The sequence below is a fragment of the Macrobrachium nipponense genome, chromosome 41, assembly GCF_015104395.2.
Source record: "Macrobrachium nipponense isolate FS-2020 chromosome 41, ASM1510439v2, whole genome shotgun sequence".
NCBI lineage: Eukaryota > Metazoa > Arthropoda > Malacostraca > Decapoda > Palaemonidae > Macrobrachium > Macrobrachium nipponense.
In genome coordinates this window covers 29,222,059-29,249,558 of record NC_061102.1, presented here as the reverse complement: position 1 = coordinate 29,249,558, position 27,500 = coordinate 29,222,059, and the positions used below count along the sequence as shown (strand labels likewise).

Here is a 27,500-nt window from a genome sequence, read left to right as displayed (position 1 = left end):
GTTTTTCGGTGTAGTTTAGTATTGGGGAGAATGAGCGTGGCAGTGGGGTGATTGAGTTCCCACAAAAAATCCTGTTATTTTCACTTGTCATGCGAAAGATTTTTTTTTTTTTTTTTTTTTGCAATATTTTTCTTATTACTTCTGCCAAGTAATTTTGTTCCAGTATAAATCGTTCATATCTAATTACGTCTTTTATATAGCACTGTCTTTCGAAGAAAATCATCCAAAATTTCAAGACAGTATTTCTTTATCAAAGATCTAGTATTTTATATATCATTGTAAAGAATGACATAAGCCTAATTATTTCCTGACTGCGTTCAAAGGACACATCTTATCATCCTCATGACTATTTTTGTCCGATGACAACCAGCATTTAGATCTACCCATCCAGTAGAAATACACCTTTCAGTAAATTAGTAAGGCATCATTTATAATTACTGAATCATATTACCATACTTCGGAAGTGGTCTGTTATTCCATAGAGTAACTTTAGTAATTTCACCCTCTTATTTTTCATTTCCATGATCGCCTCCAATAAGCACTATATCCGCCACAACTTCATAAGGTCTTGCAGGGACTATAGTGGGAACAGAATGCAACACAGCCGGTTAATCCTTTATCGAAAATTAAGATCCACAGAATATGGATTTTTCTCATCATTTTATCCGTATGAGTGACCCTTTCTTGAGAACACATTTTTGAAAATGCTTTATTATTAAGAAATTGATTTATTAAATACTGCCGTTTTGACTCTGTCGATAATAGACTTGTGACGTCAGCTTAGCCAGTCTCGCCCGAATCTCATAAAACGGCCCACTTGGTCCATGCAGAAAGCATTCGCAAATTTGTCCTCCCAGTATGATTGATCACCCTTTTTTTTTATGGTAGACAGTCATTTGTAAATCATAATTATTCAGCAAATTGGCAATTAGTCATAGATTTTCACTAGCGTAGCTCGTTACCCATTTATTCGTAAATAACTTATGCACTGTAGCAATGCAATTGAAGAAGGGCAATGAGAGCAAGATGCATTAATAAAGCACTGTTATTTAAGCGCATTCTGGTTGTGTGATGTCTGACTGAGAAAGAGTTGTATTCCTCCCCCCAAAATTAAAAATGTAACCAGTCTGTTCTAAAGAAACCACCATTACTTACGGTTTTCTTAAATTTCTTGGAAGCAGTGCTTCGTGATCCTCGAAAACTTCACCTCCCTGTCATGGGCTGTCTCGGAGATACCGCCCACAAAGGCAACCGCAATCAAGGACGCTTGTGTTTGCATGCTTCATTTCCGATCTGCCCTGGACAGCTAGCCTATATTGTAACCCTGTGGGCGTCGTTTTGTCGCTGTTCCGCTTCGTCAATAGATCATATCTTTGCGAAAGGCCGTGTACATACATCAGTATTGTACTCTTCGCCCTTGCCGGATTAGGTAGTTACAGTGAGAATCTTCTGACCATTACTGTAAAGTGAGCAACTTTTTAGATAACCATTTAGATATTTATCCAAAACTTATTTATTCTGTTATGCAATAATCCTAAGTTCCAACCGAAGTTGAAAAGGTATCCGCACCAGTCAGGTATATTTTTATATTAAAAATCTGTAAGTGTCTGTTGTGGTCAGTGAAAAATGTCTACTGGGCCAGTGTCCATTCTACACTAGGTTAGAGTCAAATTCAAGCTAAAGGACACATTAGCAGGTCTGTTCACAAATCTATAATTTGAAGCTTAAGAAAGGTTCTCCAGAGCTGGCTTACCATCACAGTCTGCTCTTCAAATATGATCGAATGCTACCAAGAGATTTCTGTTTCTGAATAAGTTGGTCTGAGAAAAGCTGGGTGCACTCTGCATGTCCTATCTGTACTTATATCTTTTTGCAGTTACTGCAGTTCCGTGAAACTTACCAAGCCATGCACTGCGTATTGTCTCCATGCATGAGCAGGTTCTCCTTTCTTTTGCTTGCCTTGCTGAGTCACAGAAGGCCATCCGAAAGCTTCAGAAACTGTATTCAACCTTGATTTGACTTTGCAGCGCTATCAATATGTCTTGCTTTTCTGCTGTTATTAAAAATGCGCCAACGTTATCTTCAAGTCTCTTAATTGCAGGGAAACCCCCTTGCTTTCCCCATAGAAACGGTCAGGAGAGTGGAGCGGAAAGACATTATGGTTATCAATGTTTCACCCTTCAGTCGAGCATTGTACACACCATTTTGACTTCTTGTTGAGATGGTCTTATGATTTTCCAAGTTGAAGCTTCTTCATTGCTGAAGGAGGAAAATAAGTAATTTCTTCCCGTCTCTCGGTTTTTGTTTTGCCCAAATAAAACAACTGTAATACTTCAATTCCATTATACTCGATATTATTAAGCTTCGAAATTTATTGTGCTTTTGCTTATAAGTGTCTTTTGCCTGCTATGCTGGGAGCAGGTTGATCGAGCTTCCAATGATTGAGTATAATTACACAATAAGACGGGTGGATATATATATATATATATATATATATATATATATATATATATATATATATAGCTATATATATATATATATCGTACGCCTAGTACTGGACGTTTATAAATGATGAATTTCGAAAATTATTTACTAAGTAAATGGTGTACTAGGCGGCCAGTAGGCAATTTAGCAGTCAAGAAGGTAATTTTAGCAATGAGTTATTACCAAGAAACAGGAAAATAGCAGTCATTCGAACGAATACGATGGGTGGGTCTGTACTTACCTTGTCAGGCTTGACAGTCATCGAGTGGGGATATAGCAATTTTAAGTTAGCTTCCTTATTCACAATTTTAGCCTTAGCACGCCGACGCAGCATTATATATATATATATATATATATATATATATATATATATATATATATATATATATATGTGTGTGTGTGTGTGTGTGTGTGTGTGTATGTGTATATATATACTACATTTTTATATATTTATAAATATGTGTATATAATGTGTACATACAGTATATCTATTGTTAAGCAATCCCCCAGCCCCCACCATGTGACCCCCCCCCTCCTCTCTGTCTCGTTTCCTTTTTATCTCCTAATTCCAAATCCCGATTTATATTAGTGGCCATTTGCCCTTCTCCGTGTACTTACCAGAGAAAAATCTGGTCTGGTTAATTATATTCGCACTTCAGTACTTAAAACTGTGATTGAGTCCTAATGGGAAAAAACTCACGAAACTTGACTCTTTGTGAGTATTATAACGTACTACAAAGTCTACCTACGTATTGGATTTGTTCTAGTAAGTACTACTACGGTTGACATTCCAAATTTAAGCCAACCCATCTTTTGGATATAAGAAGGCGGGTTTCATCAGTTCTGCTCTAAACTTCGATGTTGAATTAATTTCCTTTTCGATTCCGATGTGATTAAAACGTGCTCGTTTTGTGCTTTTCAATTTCTTGCTTTTTAGCGCAAGGGGATGGATGACCTATGGGTGGCTCGCTGCCTTCAAAGCCGTTTGAAACTACGTTGGTTACTCATATGACTTGGGGTCAAAGCATGATCATTATATGTTGATATATTAAGGCTTTGCTTGTTCGGTAGTAGCAGGGCATATTCATTTGGCATCGGTATGTCTGCTTCTCCTGGACGTATATCGTGGACGGAGTCCACCCAGCCGCCTCGTCTCTTCCTTCTTCCTTGGTGTCTCTTTCTTCTGCCTTGGTGCTGTCTACGTCTTTTGCAGTGTCATCGTTACTGAGGATGAGTCATGTTCGTGTGACTCCAATCACGCGGTGAATAAGGAGGTCGTGTCCTTCCAATCGCCTCCCGTTAATACCATTGTGTGTCAGTTGTGACACAGAATCCTTAGCTTCATTCAGATTTTCAAACGAAGCGCGTAATTAAATTATTGGCTCGTTCAAGAGCTTCATTGTTTTTCTATTGTTTCTATTCGTGTTTGGTGATTTTCAGTTTCAGTTAGATCTTTGTTTCTGTCGGGTTTGAAAAGAATAATGGGTTACAGTGGTAATGACGTCACTCATTTTCCGTATCTATGGTAAGATGCTATCATCATCATCAATTGTTGTTGCCTATAATGAATTCTAATTTCAGCATATATGATAAAAATATATAGCATCGTCAGCAACATTGTTGTTATCTACAACGATTTTTTTTTGCTTTTATATTCATTCATCTCTCTGGGGAAAGTTAGTGATTTCATGTGAAAATATCTAGCACTACGTTACTGGAGGTATTGTTTCTTACACAACATCGTTTGACTCTTACGGCGAGTCCGTACAGTAACAGTCAAAAGTAATAAACACACGTCGGTAACTCATCGCAAAGGCATAACAAACAGGTTTGAATAGAAGTTAACAACTTCATGATAGTTTTACCCAGTGCTTCATACGAGTACCCAGCATTGGCCAAAGGTTCGTCGACCGATTTCCAACCTGTTTGTGATTATGTAAGAGATAAGGTGCCGCCCAGTGTTTGTGACATATTTTACTGTTTTGTGGAGGGACCCTCAGCAGGCACTTCTTGCCTATAGAATTGCTTATGGAGGTGGGAAGCTTTTATTCCAAAAGACGTTTCTCTCCACTAATTGGTTTGTTTGCAAAATTCTTGCCAAGAGGAGGAATTCTCTGTTAGCAGAATTACCTTATATATAACGCTTTGGTTAATGTGTAAAATATGCTTTTTTCGACAGTGTTGCCTCTACTTTGGTCACGTCTGGATTTGCCCTTATACCAAAAGTACTCCTTTATTATTATTATTATTATTATTATTATTATTATTATTATTATTATTATTATTATTATTATTGGGTTAAAATAATTTTTTATGGTAATAAACTGCTTTCCTTAGTTATGGGATGGTCTAAAAAAAAAAAAAAAAAGATAATAGCCGTTACAACATTGATCTTATATTTACAAACTCAGGGGTGAACGCCTCGTACAGAAAGCTTCATCATTAGCTACCTCATATACCTACTCATCAGAGACGCGTCGAACCCGCGTTACGCACACAACCACGTCATTTCCTTTTTTTTTTTTTTTTCTTTTTTTATTCAATCTGGTTTCTTGGGTAGTAAAGCTTTTCCGTTTCAATATCTGTAACACTCCATCAGTCTAGAACCTTCTGCGTCATCCTTCCGTCCTTCCTCCAGCATTTTAAGTTCTTTGTGCTTTTCTCCAAACAACCGGCCTTCATTCTCTCCACATGACCAAAGCACCTCTTTTCCAATATGCTAACCAATTTTAAACTTTGTGTCTCTACATGTGTACCTTTCAAGTCACTATACTCGTAGATACTATGCATATCATTAATTTCTTTAGTCAGTATGTATTTTGTATTCGCTTTTACATCTACACATCACTTCCATAAAAGAGAGGGCAGCTCAGCAGTCCTTTCCCACAATCCATTTCTTTCATTCTCTTGTGGGTTTTTTGCACATAACTCGCTTCTTCAGTATATTATTTTTATTAATCATCATAACAGATACAGTTGTACTACTTTATACTTTTATATAGAATAAGAAACCTTTCCTTTGCCGAGACTTCAAGTCAATAATTATTTTTTTTATTTTACACAATTCACCACTTCTCATTTTTTGTTCTTTCTCGAAGGATTTTGTCAGAATAACTTGCTGGGAAAAGAGAAACTCGGAAACTTTGCGGATTTCCTCATATTTCTCTAATGCGAGATGTTATATTCTTCATGTAAGAAATAACGATATGTAGATATTATCTACATATCGTTATTTTTTTATTACGTGTTATAGGTCATGTCTGAAAGCCTTGGAAAGCAGTTAATTTTAAAAGTCGGTGCATGCAGGATGAGATCTCTATCTATTCTTCATTCAGTATGCTGTTTCATAAATATTATATATATATATATATATATATATATATATATATATATATATGTGATGTATGTATGTATATGTATGTATATATATATATATATATATATATATATATATATATACTATATATATATATATATATATACACATACACATACCCACGCACGCACACTAATCTGTCTCTCCTTATATCAGCCCGCTTGTCTGGAATGCTTGTAATATTTTCATATAATTTAACTATATTGAAACAATGGATAAATAAATAAAAAAAATTAAGACTGGAAAAAGGTCACGATTAGAACATGCTCTCATTTATGCCATCGAGATCGATTCCATTTCTCATCAATCAAACCAGTAATCTGCAACAGCGATCTATAGCGACCTGTTTCGAGTAACCTTGAATACAAATTTAAAAAAAAGGTTCCGTTTTGATGTATGTACAAACGTGAATATAGATAGATACTTTTGTCGTTTTCAAGCGTTTTCCTCTTATAGAAAGAGTCATTACAGCAAAATATCGGCCATGCATATAATGTGTGTGTGTGTGTAGAAGAGAGAACAGCTGGGTGCTCAGAGCTTATGGTAAGGACGTTCGCCTTATCAGGAGAAGGTCTTCAAGAACTTGCCTTCGAAGCACCAAGCATCGCTGCAGTGCCACGTTTTGGCCTGCCGCATGTAAACAAACAAGCGGCGCATCCCTCCAGCCCGACTGTTGATTACTTTCTCAAAGTGTTATACTTATAATCTTCCCTCTGTCATTCTCTCGGTTCTAGCTAGGCTACGTGCAAGACATATCTAGCAAAATCGAAGTTCCAGCTATTCTGACATGTATATCTTCACGGAGAGAGAGAGAGAGAGAGAGAGAGAGCGTGCACCATGCAGCGTATGCAGCACAAGATGGCGGTGTACAGCCACAGTGCCACTGCCTTCCCACTTTACATTATGTGCCTCTCTTTAAGTAGATCGATTTGAAAGGGCTTCCCAAATCGCGTCATAAGATGTGCGTCGTTGTCCGATTCTGGACGCTGGGGCTGATTTAGCAAATGTTTGTCGTTAGTCTGAAGATTCTCCTTCTTTCACGGAACTGCTTTCGATATTTTGATGTAGACGTGCTTTCTCCGGGGGTGGGGGCGCGGGGTGGTGGGGGGGTGGGGGGTCCACTACCTGCAATTAGTTGTCGAGTTACATTATTATTTGCAGATGTTCTGGTGTTCATGATATGTCTGGCACATATGCTTTGCTGTATTTGCACGGAGTAAAACTCTGATTTATGCAAAAGATAAATTCGTGTATATATACAGTATATATGCGTATTATATATATATATATATATAATATATATATATATATATATATATATATATATATATATATGAATACATGCAAATATGTACAAATATATATATATATATATATATATATATATATATATATATATTTATTTATATAGATATAGATATAAATATAAATACAATACATTTTCATCTGTCATTTTCTTTCCATTTGTGTGGCGCAGGTTCCGCGAAATGTTTGGCGTCAGTACGTGACTGTTGTTTCCTAATTCATGTGTAGATTTAAAAGTGGAAATCGAGTTGATCATTTTTACCCTGATGAATCAATGTTGCGACAGTGTGTTAGTCCCTTCGTTCGTCTGCGGGGCCTCTAAGCGTAATAATTATTTCCGACCAGTATGCAATAAAGCATGACATGCTGATGTTTTATGTTGAAGGAGTCTTTTTTGCTGGTACACGCGCGCGCACGCACACAATATGTATATATTTATATATATGATATATATATTATATATATATATAGTATATATATATATATATATATATGTATGTATATATGTGTGTATGTATATATGTGGTGTGGGTGTGTATATATATTTATATATATATAATATATATATCTTATATATATATATATATATTTATTAAATATATATATATTTATATATATCTATATCTATATATATGTATGTATGTATGTATGTATATGTATGCATATGTGTGTGCGGATGTTCGTACGTGTGTTTGAGTCAAATACAAGAATTGTGCTGATCGAAATCATCTCATTTGAATGTGTGTGTAACTGGCCCTATGTTATTTTTTCCATCTTTCTTTCCTCCTTCGAATTTTATTCTACTTTGAAAGCATTGTTGCATTCACAATTTTGTCACGAAAATCATATATTTTTCGATTTTATTTTTCCATCTCATGAAATCAACGTTCAATGTATTCAGCTTGAAAATCAATGAGAGAAAATAACAGAATGTGTCCAAGTTTGGTTTCCAGAAGTCACTCCCCTCCCTTCCCCCGCCCCCGCCCCCCCCTCCCCCCCGCCAATTTTTTTTTTTTTTCAACCGATTATCAGCATTGTTGTCGTTTAACAAGGATCTAGTATGTTTTTGTGTCGACCGCGTCTTTATACATAATTCTCAAATTTGTAAACACCTTGTTTAGGGATATTTACTTTTAACACGCTTCCCGTTGTGAGAGGCATAAATAATTGTTGCCATTGCATAACGTAAATGATATAATAGGAACTTAAAACGATTTCTTATTCTTCCACTTTGATTGATCAGATTCGATGAAACTCACGCGTGGAGTTTTATGTAACATCCCGACCTTGTAATTTCATTTGTGTAGGAAAGCTTAAGAGCAGAGCACAGGCAATGCTGATGATCAAGGTAGCTTCTGTACAATCGTGGCATTTCTAAAGAAAGACTCAATGGCTCTGACAAGGCAAAAAAAAAAGCCTTAAGGGCTGATGTCGAATTATGCCTAAGACATAACGGCACTTCGTATTTTAATAGAAGTTTGACTTTGGAGGGGGGTTGGTGGCGGGGGTTGGGGAGGGGTGTCTACTGACCTGGAATTGGTAAAGGGTGTGGCAAGCCTATTTTCCTACGCATATTGATCTTTACATTAAAATACTTAAACCTAATAAAAAAATAAACCGTCCAATGAATGGTATGGGGTGACACTTCCTTCAAATATATTGTTTTGCTAAATGTTACTCGAACACGTTACTTCCGCTTACTTACGGAAAATTTTTTTCGAAACTTGAGAATAATCTGCTGCCTCTCGTAAAAATAGTTAAGGTTTTATTTAACACAAGCATATGCATGGATACACATTTTTCTGTTTGACACGCACTTATATCATCGTATTTTGTGATATATTCATTGGCATAGTACAAAACAAAAGCCACCGTTGCGTCAAGTATGTATCAATGTCTGATGGTACTACCTGTTCAGCTCTGATGGTACTACCTGTTCAGCTCAGGCCTGCACAGGGTCCTGGACCTGCTTAAACTGCCGCCTTAAGACTCTGAAGGGACGTGAGTAATATTGACCAAGTACGATTGTTACTAACGGCTGCTTAATTTGTCGTACGGATTTCAAATGTTTCAGAGTACTGAAAGACATGCTACATATCACTAAAATTTTACCTTGTAAAGAATTGTAATTAACTCTGAATAGCAAGAGGAGCCATGCAGTGTACTGCATGAATTGAGTTTTGACGCTTGAAAGACGCTGCTTTTAAATATGTTAGTTATCATTAAAGTTATTCAGATTTACCTTCATTCTGTGCCATGGTTTACCTCAAAGAAGTAAAATTAAGGAAAAGAAAATTTTTTAGTGGCTTGTCATTCTGTACCATGACTTTGTACTTCATGAAAAGTCAGCGTAGACAACAGTAAAGATAAAAAAAAAGATAATGATTTAAAACAAAATTCGCTCTCTTTTCTCTCGTCGTTATTACCTTAATAACATACACCGAAAATTTTTTTCTCATGTGTTCGTAAATCCGTTTTCGTGCTTTTGTAGTTCTTTTGGTTGTACCTGTTTTTTTTTTCTTTTTTTTTTGCATCTGCTCTCTCTCTCTCTCTCTCTTCTCTCTCTCTCTCTCTCTCTCTCTCTCTCTCTCTCTCTCTCTCTCTCTCTGGAGGTTCTTTTTTGGGAATTGTTTTATTTTTTTTATAAGAAAACCTTGCAGAATTCAGAGACAAAAACATTCGGATTAACGCATAAGAACAGAGTCGGAGACTTAGAAAAAACCGAGCAGTAACCTCTCATCTGTTTTATATCGTGATGAAGCATAATCGTTATTTACCATGACGGAAGACCGCTTGAGATGGACCAGTAGTGGACTAAAAAAAGAAAAAAAAAATGTAACGTTGCCTCGTCATCCTGGATTCGTAACTGTTACGAAAATGATGATAATTTTGACGTATAGAGGAGTTATATGTGATTTCTTTCATTGTCAGGTTGTTTTAAAAGTTTGTTTTTCTGGCGAATTTACATCTAAAAAAAAAATTAAATTTCATGCATTGGAACTGAAATTTTCTTCTAGATTAACATGCCAGGTAAAAATGTTGGCACTGATACCTAAAGCAGTATTTTGAGGTTCATTGATCTCGATTACTGGGTATATTTTTCTTTATTGCCCGAAGTGGAAGGTTTTTATGATATTTTTTCATGCTATTTCCCTGGCAGAAGTCTATTTTTAAGATAAAAATGTCTTGCTGACAACTCCACTAATATATATATATATATATATATATATATATATATATATATATATATATATATATATATATATATATGTTTTGTGTGTGTGTGTGTGTGTGTGTGTGTGTGTGTGTGTACTGGTAATCTTCTTAGGCACGAAGAAGAGGTCCATTGGAGAACTAACCTGTTGGGAATTTTCTGAGACATAAAATTTTCATTTTCCTATGTGGAATACAACTGCATATATATATGTGTGTATGTGTGCGTGAATTTTTTGTCATTCATGAACGCGTGACTATTTTACTTTTCATAAATACTAAGCCAAATTTATCGTTTAATATCGAATTCACTATACGTTGGGAGTAACTTACAAACAGAGTCGTGACTGATGAATGCTTGCTAGTTCATTCGGTACCTTTTGTTATTAAGCCTAATCTCAGAATAGCAAACAGAAATTACTTTCACTTTGGACAACTTTCAACAGCTTGCTACTTCGAGAGTAGGAAAAAGATATTCCAGATACTAATTTTCTCTGTTGTGTACTACTTACATTATGCAAAAAATTAACACATTTTGCAAGCCTCTCTCTCTCTCTCTCTCTCTCTCTCTCTCTCTCTCTCTCTCTCTCTCTCTCTCTTCTTGCCTGTGTGTGTGTGTGTGTGTGTGTGTAAGTTTTATTCGCAGAAGTTTTAAAAAATTCAGAAAGAACCAACTCATGTTAAGTTCATAACTAATTATAAAAGAAACTGAAAAATATAAAAGACATTTTTCGTACAACAGCAGGATCTCATATTTGACATTCTTCTTCTACCATGGTGAAGCAAACTCTCGTGTTCTGTAGATCTGTTCTGGAAATGAGGCGAAAATCGAAGGAAATCATAAAGATAGCCTACCGGTCACGTCTTCACTCCGCCTTCATCACTTTGATGATACACTAGGAAAGCATGATGGGGACGGCTGGATTTTTTTTCGTTTTTTTTTTTTTTTTTTTGTTAATTATTATCTACATTAGAAAATTCATTTCGTGACTTTTTGTTTTTAGGATTTTTATTTTTCTCCCATTTTCTGTGTACTATTTTCTGTTTAGTATACTTTTTTTTAAATCAGATCGAGTTATGAGCCTTTATGTGAGGCTTGTTGATATTGTCACATATATTAATGCATCGCATGTCTTATATATATATTATATGTATGTACATATATGTGTATGTATGAATGTACATAAAACCACCATGCGTTTTACCCTTTAGAGGGGTCCTCCGAAAATCTGTTAGCTTTGTTCTCAGCCAATGTATTTGGGTGAGATTACTGGCAATATGTCCTCTTCGCCATGGTTGCCGCCGACTCTCTTACATAAGGTTCCCCATAAGTGCATCTTCATTTGACATTTGTCAGCGGCAGAAGCAGAGGTACACGTTTTCTTAAATTACAATCAATTAAAAGCAGTTTCGTGCATAAACATTGATATAAACTCAATTTGTGTGTATACCATTTATTAGATTAGATAACCTTGCATTGTTCTCATGTGTATTCACGCATTAAGTGTTTAATTCTCTCTCTCTCTCTCTCTCTCTCTCTCTCTCTCTCTCTCTCTCTTTGGAATTCATTCATCGTGTAATCGTATTGTATCCAATAAATATCATTATTTAATGTACATGAAAAGATAGGAATCATTTTAATTAACAAATCAGGTGTTATTAATATTCCTTACCTAAGACATGATAAACTTTTTTATTTTTGAATAATAATAATAATAATATTAGTAAAATTAATAATATAATAGTATTAATATTTGTTGATAGATATTGCTAATACAATATTATAATTATGATAACAAAAGCAATTTGTCGGTTTAAGCTATTCTGTTAATTTGCTCGTATAATTCCAGCTGTATCACCAAATGGATAAGTTTATTTACACTTCAGATTTTTTTTAGGAAATTGCATTTTTTGTTCTAAGTTGTTTTCGTCAGATTCTAAATTGACGCATTTCTGAATTTCGCACTATTTCGGCAAGAATTTAGGATGACAGTTTAAAATATCTAAATGACTTTTTCGTTAGCCAGATATGATAAGTATAAATTTATATGCATGGAGTGTTTACTTTACGCATATTCCTCTTTTTCGATATATACGTATATATATATATATATATATATATATATATATATATATATATATATATATATACATGTGTGTGTGTGTCTGCGTCTGTGTGTGTATGCATATATATATATATAATATATATATATATATATATATATATATAATAATTGGCTAGTTATTAGCAAATATCAGCTTTGCTGAGCAGGGAATAATAAGAATTGCAAAGACCATATATAAAATCAATTCACTGATGGTGCCATTCTCTTTACTAAGACGTGTCAGAAAGAGGGTCTACTCACATTATTATTATTATTATTATTATTATTATTATTATTATTATTATTATTATTATTATTATTGTGGTAGTAGTAATGGGGATACGTGTTTATGGGACTGTCTTAAAATTAATCCGGCTGATGCTGCCATTCTTTTGAATAGAATAATAATAATAATAATAATAAATAATAATTAATTAATAATAATAATAATCATATAATAATAATAATAATAATAATAATAATAATAATAATAGTACAGTTACCAAGGGATATCAATAAAATTTTGACATATTCCTGGTAAGTTGTGCATCATACAGTAATGCGTTATATATGAGGCAATAAGAAATTGAAAACAGTATTAGTTAGGGGGGGAATATTTGCAATATTTGCAATGGCTGTAGAAGAATCAACACCCCCACCCTCCGCCATCAGTTATCTCTAGTTCACATTACAATATGCATCTTGACAGATAGGCGCGCCACCCCCCCTTCTCTCATTCTCTCTATCTCTCTCTATCTCTCTCTGTATATATATATATATATTATATATATATATATAATATATATACATATACATACATACATACATACATATACAATATGCATCTTGACAATCAACCTAAAGATTCAAGCAGAACTCGTGCTGTATAAATTTCTGAAACTTAGGTTTATAGCTCAAAGTTCTCCTTTCTATAGTAATATTTATAAATTCAAGTCTTTATAACCAAGTGCATTGTTAAAAAAAATATTTTTGTCATATACGTTGCTTTATCCGCTATATTTGAGAGATTGCTATTTCAGTTTTCATAGTGATTTTAAGCGTAAATATTCGTTGGTGGGTTCTCTCTCTCTCTCTCTCTCTCTCTCTCTCTCTCTCTCTCTCTCTCTCTCTCTCCTTCTTCAAATGATAATATCATGCGCGCTCCCATCCTAATTATCTTGGCCTCGAACTCGTTACTCGTATGATCCAGGTAACAAGAAGACACCTGCGTGTCTGCTCGCTTCATGAGAAACCTTTCATAACTGTTTCAAACCTGTTTCGCGGAAAGCATCAACTCTGAACTTTCCCGAAGCTCATTCAGTTATAGCTTCTGTTACTTCCAGTGCTCGTACTAAGTAGACGCATTTATGAGCGGTTAGAAAATCTAGCTTAACCGGTTATGGTGATCAACCCCAGCTATTGTTTTCCTTCTCCTTTCTTTATCTTGTTTCAGTCGGGTTTGGGTAATATGGGTGGGAGATACAATGTGATGTGTCTGTTATCTCTTACCCGCTCCTCTCCATAGTGGGTCAAGTAGGGAAATCAGGAGGGTCTCGAGACCCAGTAGCTATCCAAGACCTTGATTGGTATGGGCATAGATTGACAGATGAGCAAATTGCGGTGACTGGACAAGGGTAGCGGACTAGCGGTAATCCTGTCATGACCAAAGAAATAAATTTTGTAAGGAATTATCAGATATAGTTACAGAATATACACTTTCTTTTTAAAATTACCAGAACAATGGCTTGTTAAAGGCATGTAATATTGACTCGTTTATCAGGGTCTGGTCTTCCCAAATATAATTGGGTGTATTGTGCCGGTGTAACTGCATTGGACGGACAATCAGGTTTCGTATTATAATGACGTAGTTCTGACTCATTTTTCTTAGAGTGTCGGAGTTGAGAATGTTCGGTTCAGAAGGATGCCGATTATTTAGTTAACATTTAGATATATATATATATATATATATATATTATATATATATATATATATATATATATATATATATATATATCATGATTAGTTACAAATACATGAAAATACGTAAAGTTTGTATGTTTAGTTACAGGCACACGAAACTAAATATGAACAAGTTAATGTTATCGTAATATTAAATGCAACCTCTCTCTCTCTGTCTCTCTCTCTCTGATTAGTTGATAATTGCATTGGTCGGTCTCCGTCGTCTCATCGGCAAAGCCTTGGCCATACAAAACCGGTTACATACTTCATTTGCGCAAATGACAGGTAATCATAAAACTTTATTGCGCCTTCCATGCGTTATGTCTTCGTTAAGTTTAAGTTGTTAGGTGGAGTGATTTCAAGTTGAGAGCGGCCGTCGTCATACTTTCTCTCTGAATTTGTCATTTCGTAATTCATAATTGTCAGTGGTGCGTAAAATCAAGGACTGAGCAAGACTCCTTTGGATTAAAAAAATAAAAGTGGAAAATGTTCAATTTTATATTCCTGATTTTTTTTTCAGCTCTCCTTCATTTTTTAAAAATGTTTTCTATGATTTTATTGCTAAAACTAGAATTGTAAATTATAGAATGTATTTATTTGAATGATGTTTTGTATTTATTTCCTACTGAGCAGTAATACAAATACTTTAGGAGTAACCAGTACTCCTAAAGAGCAGTGACTTTAGGAGTAATTTGTAGCTCGAAATCATCTCAAACGCGGCTGGTATTCTAGAATGAGGTCCATCTCCAGACTGTCTGCGACCACCCGCCACAATTGGCACACAATTATGATATATATATATATATATATATATATATATATAATATAACTATATATATATAATATATATATGTATATATATTATATATATATATATATTAAATATATTGATATATATATATATATATATATATATATATATATATATATAGACGTGTTGCACAACCTCATTCTATCATTGCAGGTTCAAATTTGTCCATGTCTTTTTCATGTTTAGGAAACCAAGGCTGAAAAAAAGCTACTTCTCCCTCTTCAAGGAAAGAAAGAGAGAAAGAATGACAAATGAAGATGGTAATCGAAATGTCTCTTTACGTGTGCCGAAAATGTCTGTCGAGCAGAGAGGTATGACCGCAGAAATAAAAAATAAAAAAGAATTATGCCATTACCGAGACGTTTTTCGCAGAGAGCGGAAGAAGTGCGATCCAGTGAGTAAATCCTGCGTCGTGTAGCGGAATGGGGGAAGCGATAGTGAAAGTGATTCAGATACCGTGAAGACATTTGACGGCTACCGGCAGGCACCTCGGTTCTAGTAGTAGTATTAGTAGTATCTGGTCAAGAGCGAGTTCTCGCTATTAGTAGCAGTAGTGTGACCTCCTTGAATCCAGATGGATACGCGGAGAGGCCTACCGCAAGGGGGTTTTGTATACCTTGGTTCGGGCCGTGAGGCGGCGTGCCGGGTGAACGTAGTAGACAACGAGATCTTGTTTGTAGCTAGGTCGTGTCCGGTCGTTGTCTAGCTGCTCTGCTTTGCTTGTGTGCTTTGGGATACCTGGTGCCAAGCAATAATTTTACGTATGTGTGCATAAGCATATAATATTATTATGTTTTATATATATATGATTATATGTATATGCGTGTGTCCGGGCGCGTGTGTGTGTGTTGTGTGTACGTAATTTCATATATATATATATATATATATAATATATATTATATATAATATATATATATATATATATATATATATATATATATAATCGAGGTGTGTGTATACTATTTACAAGCATGATTTTTATATATTTATATAAAAAAATGTGAATGTTTCTTGTTTGTGTGTGAATGTAAAGTTATGACTTGAATAACCTGGTTTTTGTCAATATTGCTTTTGTTTAGCGGTAAACTTGTTACCATGTTTGTTCCGATATATTTACGTAATTGAGTATTTTTGTATTTAATTTTTGCCTTTACTTGCTTTCAGTCGTTTGTTTGTTTGTGTTTTTCATAATTTTTTTGTTCAATACTTCCACGACCTCGTAGCAACCATGGTACAAGAGAGCTTCATTAAATGCGCTTTTGACTTCAAAATTACGGAGATATACTTTTCGTATCTTTGCACCCTTTCTGGTAACTGGATGAGGGTTACCTCATCGAGAGGCCCTTCGGCTTGATACCTGACGCAGCCACGTCGAGCCCACATCTGAGCTGCAAAATGCCCAAAACACGTGCCCCGGCGCAAACCCATAGTAACAAGCCGTAGGAATCGTTGTTAATGACCCTAGTTCAGTACAGATCATCTCCACCAGTCACTGCAACGTATAAAAACCTGTCGGTTCCGACGTCCCGACCGAGGGGGGAGATTCCGAAGCTAGGTCTTTTGGGGTTGACCGAGAGAAAACAAGTTTCCTCGAGAGATCTGTTCGCCTCTTGGCTCCTCGGAATTTTGACAGGCCGCCCTGTATAGACAGACGGGGAGAAGAACAGCGCGTCAGGTCCTATCTAGGATTTTTGTTCTAGCTGTGTTAATATCTAGCTTTCATTTGAACTATTATTCTAACCCTTTTGATGTCACCTGTGTTAGAAGGGTTATGTGTTATTGATAATTATGATAATACATAACCAACACGATGACAAAATTAGGATTATCACTAAGAAGTTGAATATCATTCATATGGAACAAGGCCGCTGGAGCCATCGTCTTGGCAACAACACCGGGATTAAATATGATCGTCCAAATTATAATTTTATACGTATGTATTGAATGACACTGACCGAAATGGCTGATAGCTTTTGATAAATAGAAAGCCCACTATGATCTACGCAACAGAAACGCGTCATAATACAGTTCTATAATTCTGAGATGGATTTTTCTAAATGTAGCTGAAATCTCAGATTTCTTGCGTGGAATTTCTTTGACTAATAGCAAACTGGTTCCGTGAACTCTTTCTCTTACAAGAAAATCGTGGTTTTAATGGTGGTGTTTTTCCTAGCATTAGTAGTTGTAAAATTGTCTGATGGCGGAATTATTAGAGCTAGTGATAATAATCATTGATGCAGCAGTTATTCTTTCTTATCGTATATTTATTAAGAGTAACGGTCATGGTTGTGACCGTAGTAGCCGCAAATAATGTTCCAGTTCGATGACCTGACGCTTGAGAGCATTTTTACTCATGGCCGCCACCTAAGCTTCAGACGTTTAGCAATAACCGTAAATTGCATCACGTTTTAAGCGCGACCTATGGATCAGTGTGGTTAGGTTGCTCTCCTACGTAGATGATCAGAAAAATATAATGTGCTCTTTGTGATCTAACTGTGTACTCGTATATGCAGTATCACACACACCAATATATATAAGTATTTTATATATATATATATATATATATATATATATATATATATATATATATATATATACATATATGTGTGTGATTATGTATGTATGTATTAGTTTTTCATGCATGAGTCTTGTATTTCTCTCAGGGAGGAGAAATACAAAATTTTATTAACAACATATTGATGCTTTTACTTATGAATAAACGTGTGTATTTGCACCTAAATCTATAAGCAATGGATGCTGAACATTGTTATTTAAATTATGTTGTGATAATAATGTACCTGCTATGTTCATTTCAAAGAAATAAAAATAAATAGGATTCTTTAGTTTTGAAAGTTGTTATTTGAATGAAAATTAGTACAAAGACCACAAAATAAAAGAATGGCGATAACTTGTTTGTATTTAGGTACAAAAAATCCAGATTTTATCTTGAATGAAAGTATACGATTTCGGAATTTTGAAAAGGACCGTATGAAGAAAGAATAGACATTTTAAAAAAAAGTTGCCATTTTTCCGGTGCATTTCATTAGCATCGCTGCTTTTTTCATTACATCATTCGCAACTGACAATGTTCTGAAGTTTTTTCATGTTCTTTATGATGTCTATTAAATTCAGTGTATTTTATATACATATTTTTAAATACATTTCTTGCCACGGGTTAATTTACTCATTTTGAATTTTCAGCGTTTTTTTTAGATATATATTTCGATTCTTATTAGAGGTAGTGTCGTGTCTGTTTTTTTTTCTTTTTTGTGGTGATTCGAAGTTGCGGTATTTTTCCGTCAGTCAGAATCATTGTTATTAGTCAGAGCAGTGACTGTGAATGTCAGTAGTGTTATTGGCAGTAGTCATAATATTAAAAGATGATTTATTGTTACTCTAATGGCTTAATCACACTATTATGTCAAAATTCGGAATTCATCGAAAATGCTTTTTGAAAGAGCATGGCGGCTGCAGCTCTATGTCGTTAAAGAATTCAATGCAGGATTAATTTTTTGGAAATGTGACGCCGCAAAAAGTTGATTTCATTCATAATGGACAGTGTAGGTGTCTGAATTGTCATTGTAGGAATCGTGCATTTACTGACTGCGTGCAAGAACTAACGTCTTAAGAATCTCACAACAATAACAAGAAAGACCAGTGCAAGCACTAGCGGAGGGAACAGTCATTAATATTGTTGTAGGCATTACTTCAGGATTGAAAGGTCAGGAAGTATCGCAAGAGGACGTTGAGTTTGGAGCCTTTGTAGAAACGATTTTTCGTGAAGTTAGAATATTAACCAGATCGGCTTTACTTCGACAGATGGAATCTTTGAAGAAATTAGGATGCACTCTTGTGGCCAATAGATCTATTATTGTAATGGGTGGTTAACTATTTGGAGGATAGTCTTGGTGTAAAATTTAAATAATTTAGAATTGTATGATCCCAATGCGAGATTTCTCTTAAGATAAGTATTATGGTTTTAGCATTACTTGAAATGTAATTACCCTGAATATGGGAGTTTTTTTGTTTTCATAAAAATTTTGTGATCTTTGAGAATTTTTGGAATTTTGCCGCCTGTCAACGTATGCATAAACTTTTATTATATTTTCGTTGCTTAACAGGGCCGTGAGTAACAAAAGAGAATGCACAGCAGGTTGCTTGAGTTTCAGTCTTGTTATTTTTATCCAGCTTAGAAAGTTTTGCTCTAGTTTCTCTCTCTCTCTCTCTCTCTCTCTCTCTCTCTCTCTCTCTCTCTCTCTCTCTGGGTGAATAAATTAAGTGAAATTCAAGTCTGTAGATATCCGTTATCTCAATTCCTCGACTGACTGAAGACCCCGGGTATAAATAACGACCTCTTAGCCTCAGACGATTGGAAATTTAGGGCGTCAGAGGTTTTCTGAGAGACGATGCTTGATGAATTTACTGTGTTATCCCACTTTTTGGCAGATTCGACAAGAAACTGGGAGGCAACTGGCGTTTTGATAAATTCTTGTGTTAACACGGGAAAAAGTCGCACTCATAAAAGTAGCAGCATGTGATAATGGCAGAAAAAGCTGCTCTTACAAAAGCAGTAACGGGCTAGTCGCTTTTTGACCTGTTGTTGCCTGAGCAGGCAAAATGCAAGCAGGTTTTTGAGGTCCGCTCTTTTTTATGCATGGGGTCAGCGGGGGGATACAAAAGATCCTTTGGCGCTCCTTAAATGTTAGATGGCCGGCGACAACATAATTCGGGTGTGATGGGCTATGTCGTGATGCGGCTATGTTGCCAGAAAGGTTTTGGAATGGATTTTTGTCAATTTTGAAAACTGCCGTAGACTTTCCGATTCCCACCAGCCAAAGACATCGGTCGTTTTTAAAGCACTTGGCCAGCAGATGTCCAGACGTCATGCGCAGATTATTTTTCCCCCACCACACACTGTCCTTGCTAGAATTAGAATTGGACATCCTTAGTTCCCAGTCTAATCGTTCGATTTTGCTTTTTTATTCGGCAAGATGGTGTTAATTATTGATTATTATTAGTGAAGACCAATCACCAAACTATCTTCACCAGCCGTTATGTTTCGTTTCCATACACTAACATACATGGGAAATATATTGGCTTGCTTTTATTTATGTTTGTTTATTCATATATTGGAAGCAGTTCGGTAGTCACCTAAGATCACCTATAAATTGGAACAGAGATTTGCTGGGAGGAAACAATGCAAAATTTTGATGTAAAAGTAAAAAAAAAGCGTCCGAATTAGTCTGTTTAAACTAGATTACGCATTCGAAAATTTTATATATTTTTCTTTCACACATTGTCCTATGTTCTTTATGGTCTTTCCTTTCGATTATTTACATCTCTTCAAAATAAAATGGGGTGATTCTTCACCAATTTTTATATGTATAAAATTCCTTTGGGTTTTGGACAATACCTTACCCATCACCCAATCGAAATCTCTCGCCAAGGTATGGAGACAGCATGAAGTATCTATAGAATATACAAGACATATTTACTCGCCACTTTGGCATGCATCGCTGCCCACAGAGCACAGGGCAGGAACGCTTGGCCCAGGTCATGTGGCACACTCGGCAGTCGTCTTTGAAATCCCGCACCCGCGACATGAACTAATCGCTCGCGTCATGTTTGCCAAATAGCCCAGTCCTCCGGACCGAGTATCAAAACCTTTTGAGAAATGACGAGCGTCTGCTGCATCTCTGTTCAACTCCAATCAGCCTCTGAAACGTGAGATTAGCGTCAATTAGTCAGTGACTTTCCTGACGACTTCCATAAAAAGGGATGAGCGAGAAACCCACAGACTTTAATGGTTTGGTTTTTTCAAATATGTTAGTGATGGATATTGGTTACCAGGTTATGCCACGTTATGGATTGCGTTCCATTTTGTATTCAATTTTAAAAATACAGGTAAATGAACACTGCTGCATGTTTAGCCTTTCTTGCATTGAAGTTGCCGGTTTAGAAAATAGATATCTTAATCTGACTACTGAGTTGTGTAATCTGCATGCTTTTACTTCAGGAAATATGCAGTTTTGTCCATTTAGATTTTTGTAAGGTTAGAATATTGACCAGATTGTACTATTTACCCAGCGAAAGTTGGAATATTTGAGGGAATCAGGGTACATACTTGTGAGCCGTGGATATATTACTGTAATGGGTGGTAAACCATTCGGAGGATAGTCCTGGTATCAAATAGTACTTATGGTTCCTTGCAGCGTCCCTTCGGCCCCTAGCTGCAACCCCTTTCATTCCTTTTACTGTACCTCCGTTCGTGTTCGCTTTCTCCCATCTTACCTTCCACCCTCTCCTAATAATTGATTGTTTCATAGTGCAACTGCGATGTTTTCCTCTGGGTACTCCTTTCAAACCTTTTTGCTGTCAATTTCTGTTTCAGGGTGAATGGCCTCATAGATCCCAGCGCTTGGCCTTTGGCCTAAATTCTATATTCTGTTCTCAAACAGATCCACGAAGAATAAAGGGAAACATTTAGGCAGGTGAATATCTCACCTTACTTGTTCCGAAATAGTTTTTCAAATTACATTTCGAACGCGCGAGAGGGATTGATGAATTGGATTTTAATGGCCCGAGAAAAAGGCAATGATAAGAAAAATAGTGGAAGATTATGATTACTTGGCCAAATTACCTCCATGTGGCTGGGGTTATATGTTGTAACGGTCTTGTGACCACCCACATCTTTGGGTATCTTGGAATCACCGTCCTTTTCGACACCTATCTCTATGTTTTTATTATTTTTTTTTTAAATCATACCAATTTTCTTCAACTATCAGCTGCTTTGAATGCAGCTATAAACTATCTTTAGTGAATGTTGTAGTAATCTTAGTGTTGTAACACCAAGGGAAATGTGGTCAGATTTTTATCTGTTGCATATTTTCGACTATTGATCAATTTCTTCCATCTACATGTCTATATAACGAAGTATTTTCCCTGCAATTTCTTCAGTAATAGGAAAACTTTTTTTCGTTGATATTTTATTATTACTTCCTAGAACGCGTGCTGACGATCTTATCTCCAGCATCTGGAAGGAGAATCCAGTTTGATATTTCAAGTGTTGTTTTTGACGTGACGACACGTATTTGACGAATGTCTATATTAGTGTACTATTAATATAATATTATAATATAATATAATATATATATTATATATAATAGATATATATATTATATATATATATATAACAATAATGAATCCTTCTTACTTTGGGAATAATGTAACTGATAAGTGCATTTGCCCCCAGCCAGGATTCAAACCTAATCCTTTGATTTAGGCAAAATAATAACTAGTCACCTCAACCATCGGCTATCACAGACGGTGTACTTCTCAGTTGTAAAGTTAGCAAGCGATTTTTTCTGTTGAAGATGGTGTTTTTAATGGTTGGTTGTAATGAGAATTTAATTGTAGGTAATAACGATGTTTCTTGGTCAGTTAAGGATAAGATTTCCTCTCTCGTAGACACAGCTCTTTTTTCATATTGTTTTCGATTTGCTGAGTTGAGTCTTAAATGGAAGACATTGTATCCAAAACCATTTAAAACTCACGTTTTGATATCCGAACCTTATTGATATTTATAATTGAATGAGACAAATTAAATTATTGATTTTTCATTTTTTCATGTTTCCATAGAAATGTGCTCAGTGTTTTCGATTTTTCATGTTTCTATAGAAATGTGCTCAGTTTTTTTTTCTTTGTCGAAAAATTACATGGAATTTGTATTAATGTTATTGTTCCACTCCATAGACATTTTTGTGTTATGTAGACGTACCCATGTACTTTATGAATATATACATTAATCTTTTCCTGTAAGTAATGACCTCACTAGGGTGCTGGGTCTGAGACTCAATAATAATATGTCATTTCTCAATAAGTCAGTATCAATCTCAGACTATATTATGCAATTGCACCGATTTTACAGTTTGTCTAGTTTTTAACTTGTAGTGAAGTAGGAAGGCTTGCAGACTGGGGAATCTAACATTTATTTCTGATGTTGCAGGAGCTGGTGCTTGGGTGAGTTATTCAGATCGTCTGGTTGGGGTCAGTCAGCTGGCAGGTGTCGCCTACACCATTGCCGCCCGCCATATATGCCATTCGCGCCCACCATGTGACCCAACCATCCATCCATGTTGCTCGTGCCACCCACCACGCGCGCCCACGCCACACAACCTCTGGTGCCGTCGCCTGCATCGGAGCGCAACGCCTTTTCCAACAGTACCACGACTACTTCTCCAATTCCTATCAAGACTGAACCCGCCCATTACAACATCACACCACCCCTGGCCGACAACCCCCGACGCCCACACATGTCCGGCCTGAGCGACACACAGTACCCGCCCGTGTCGACCGCCAATCTCTCGGCGCCCAGCACGCCCGCACCACCTTCCACGCCAACTCCAGCGCCCCCAGCTACTGCCGCATCTGACCGGTCAGGGTCAGCAGGCTCCGCCAGCGGAGGATCTCTGCCAAATAACCCTTCTTCAGTCGGCGGAGGAGGCGTCCCCCCGCCACCACCCCCGTCGGGAGGAAGCATCGCTCCCCCTGTCTCTACCCCGTCGTCCCTGGGTATCGTGGCACCCGCTATGCCCGTGCCCGGACCGTCGCAGGGCGCTCAGAACCCGGGGTCGCAGCAGGCCCCGATACCCCATCCACTCCTGGGATACGTCCCCAACGGAAACAAGATCCTCTCACGTAACCTCAACGGCACGCGTGAGTACTTCAACAACAACGCCAGTATGTCTTCCAAAGCATCATCTCGCTTTAGTATTATTTATTGTTATTGTTATTATTATGTTCTCCTAATTTAGATTTCCGGCCTTTCTTTCCTTACTCATTTCCCTCATCACTTTTAATTTGTGTAAGAGACATCTCAGATCCCTCAAGCTTACATACCATTTTATACCCTAAACGTACCTACCATATATATATATACATATATATATATATATATATATATATATATATATATATATATATATATACATATATATAAATATATATTATATTTTATAATATATATATAATATCTATATAATATATACTTTTGCCAACTCATTTTCGCATTTTCTATCAGTGTTCTATATATTTTTGCCATTATTTTGATCATCGATTGATTTACGTTCTCAAATTATTCATGTGGCTTCTTCCCTCAGACCGCCAAAAAGGTTTATTATCTTTGTCACCCCAAAACAGCCCTCTTGCACTCATTAAACGTAACTGTTTTATGTGCGGTTGTTAGTTTCATACCTGTAATCTATTATGTGCCTGTGTCGCTTATCTACTTTACAAAAATCCTTCTTGTGTGTACAGTATCTTCAATGTTTTTATCTATGGTGGAGTTCTTTTCATATCTATGTATCACCCTGTGTATGCCTGTATTACATCCCTTCCATACCCTTGTATCCATATGTTATATATTTCGGACTTGTTTCTAGTATGTTGCATTACACCGTTTTCTGAGCAGAATTACTACCCACTTCCATTTCGGTGTCTTTGATATACATGTTGCTTCATGTTGTGTATGGCATTCCTGGAAGGCACTCCTGGTGTCATTATTCTGGGCACTTAATCACTTATGCACAAACGCCCTTCCACCTCCCCTTTATATACATAGCAGTTGATATGTTACTTGTAGTATATACTGTATTTCTCCCTTACCTCTATTTATGGTATAACTGATTGTGCTTCTTGTTAGTTCACTCTCTTTATTGTTATGTCTTTGATCATAAGTTCATTCTTCAAACAAACGGTTTTCATGAATTTCAATTCATTTTCACGGCACAGCAAAATTCCTCGTATGACGAGTCAGTTACGTGTTCAACTACCCATCTCAGGGTCCGGGTTCGATTCCCCGCTGTCCCAACAAGGAATCATAGGAATTTATTTCTGGTGATAGAAATTCATTTGTCGATGTGGTTCGCAACCCACGATAAGCTCTAGCTCCTGTTGCTAAGTAACTAATTGGTTTCTAGCCACGTAAAAAAAAAAGTAATCCTTCGAGTCAGCCCTAGGAGAGCTGTTAATCAGCTCTGTGGTCTGGTAAAACTAAGATATACTCAACTTGAATACAGACTCTTTAGGCTTTTCCTTTCTATTTCAAGGAAAAATTACTTGCAAATTTCCCGTGATCCGAGCCATTAATTATAATAGATTTATTTCTCGCTAAATTATTCTAGTTGGGTGTCTGTATAGGACTTCGGGACGATACTAAGATTTTCGTATAGTTAAGAAGTAAGCCTCGCCGTATATTAGTGCGCGAAATATTTTCCTTTATAAAAAACAGTCTGTTCAGCGTGTAGCGGAAATTCTTTTTGATAAGTGATAGAAGTTAGATTTGGAAGTATAGTACAGTATGCATAATAACTTCATTTTAAATCGAAAGTAGCATCGTTTTCATCATTTTGAATGATGAAAAATGTACGTCCCTCTTCCCTAAGGGATGGATGTTAATTTGAATTTCTGTTGCATTCGTTTTTGTGATGAATTTGCCTCGGTGTCGGTGATTTTTTTTTTAACAATTTACACGTACAGTGTAAACTTCTTATAACACATTGATATCATTTGGGAAGAAAATATCACACTGTAACTTTATTATGTAACATTGTAGTTAGAATGCATTTCTATAATTATCAGTTCTCGCTCCTGAATTAGTGTTAAATCAAATGTGGTTCCCCCAACTCGGTATCTTTAACGAGATGAGTAACATCTTATATAAACCGAATTCTTGTAAAGGGGATGTACCTCTCTCTGTCTCTTTCTCTCTCTCTCTTCCTGTCGTTGTTCAGATTTCTCTTTCCTCCACGTAGCCATTGGTTAAGAGTTAACGTGAGATTTTTTTTTTCTTTTTTGGTGCTATGTCTCGTTAAACCAGTCGCAGTTTTTCTTCTTCAATTTTGACAGTGACGAATTATGTTCTTAACACCCATTGTGTGGAAAGTTGAAGAGCAAAGTAACCGTGAAACCATGTTTAAATAACCGCTAAATTAAAGAAAGAAAATTTGCCAGTAAATTTTATAGGCGTTTTTGTCGTGAAATTGCTTACCATGATTTTGTCGTTAAAACAAAATCAAGATGTTGTTCTCCTTCAGACGCTGACAGGTATTTTTTGTCACTTTTCTCACGATTTCTTTGTAAACGCTTCTTCTTATCTTGAGTCCATAGGCGTTGAAAAAAATTAGCGGATGTGTAAACTGTACGGGGATGATACTGATTGAAATTACAGGATGTTGCAAACTGGGGAAAAGGGCCGTTTACTTTAGTTCTTATAAAGTAATGACGATGACGCTACAAGCCATGATGATTTCGTGTTGCTAGAGAAAGAAGAATTCGAATAACTTGAAGTGTGTAAGAGGAAGCAGGTAAAGCAATTAATACGCACGTTTGGGATTTAATTGAATATATCCTCAGCAACTAAGATGAGAATGCTTAAAGTTTGGTAAATATACAAATAAAAGTGGCTTTACTGTTTATAATATCAAAATGTAAGAAAAAAAAGCAGAGATAATTTTTTATGTAAATTTCTTGGCAACGGTACTAACGATATAAATTTAGATAACGCATTCCTTTTTGAAAGTTATGCGTCCTTATCCAAATTGATACCGGTGTTAACCTCTGACGTAGTTGTATTGAAATACAGTACTACAGATTACGAGATATATGAATTATTCAACCCCCCCCTCTCTCTCTCTCTCTCTCTCTCTCTCTCTCTCTCTCTCTCTCTCTCTCTCTTTCCTTAAGAAGCATTTGCAGATGTTCCTTCAGCCTTTTCGTTTTTCCTTTCACAAAACTAAAGTAACCACCCATACCTAAATTTTGTGTGTTCCTCTGTTTGTATGTATGACTTAGGGTGTCATGCGAACGAACGCATTTAGCATTTTGCGAAGATCAGCTGCCGTGTCACAGAGTGTAGGAAAGGTGAGAGAGAGAGAGAGAGAGAGAGAGAGAGAGAGAGAGAGAGAGAGAGAGAAACTCCGGCTGCTGACGCAACCTTTTTTGGTGGTAAGTGAATTGTTCATTGCGTATTGGAGGCCTGATGCCATTAATCCATTGTGGAGGCTCAGCGTCATTGACATTCTTCAGCGTTGCCGAAGGAAGCTTGTCCTTATTAGCTATCGATAATTACCTGGCAACTGGAAAGTAGAGTTAGATAAGTCACGAATTAATGATGGAAGAGCCCAAACCTAGAGAGAGAGAGAGAGAGAGAGAGAGAGAGAGTGAGAGAGAGAGAGAGAGAATATCAAGA

General features: G+C 36.2%; 1 protein-coding gene across 13 annotated transcripts in view; it reads left to right on the top strand.

Annotated features, from left to right (window-relative positions):
• Positions 1–27,500, top strand: part of LOC135212644 (NGFI-A-binding protein homolog) — a 560,269-nt gene that overhangs the window by 19,679 nt on the left and 513,090 nt on the right. For 10 of the 13 annotated variants that reach the window (XM_064246246.1, XM_064246245.1, XM_064246240.1 and 7 more), the window contains exon 2: positions 23,259–23,992. In XM_064246246.1, coding sequence (XP_064102316.1) covers positions 23,386–23,992 — 607 coding nt within the window. In that variant the 5' untranslated portion in view covers positions 23,259–23,385. The remainder of the gene's footprint in view (positions 1–23,258; positions 23,993–27,500) is intronic. The other 3 variants (XM_064246250.1, XM_064246249.1, XM_064246242.1) reach the window with 1 other exon arrangement.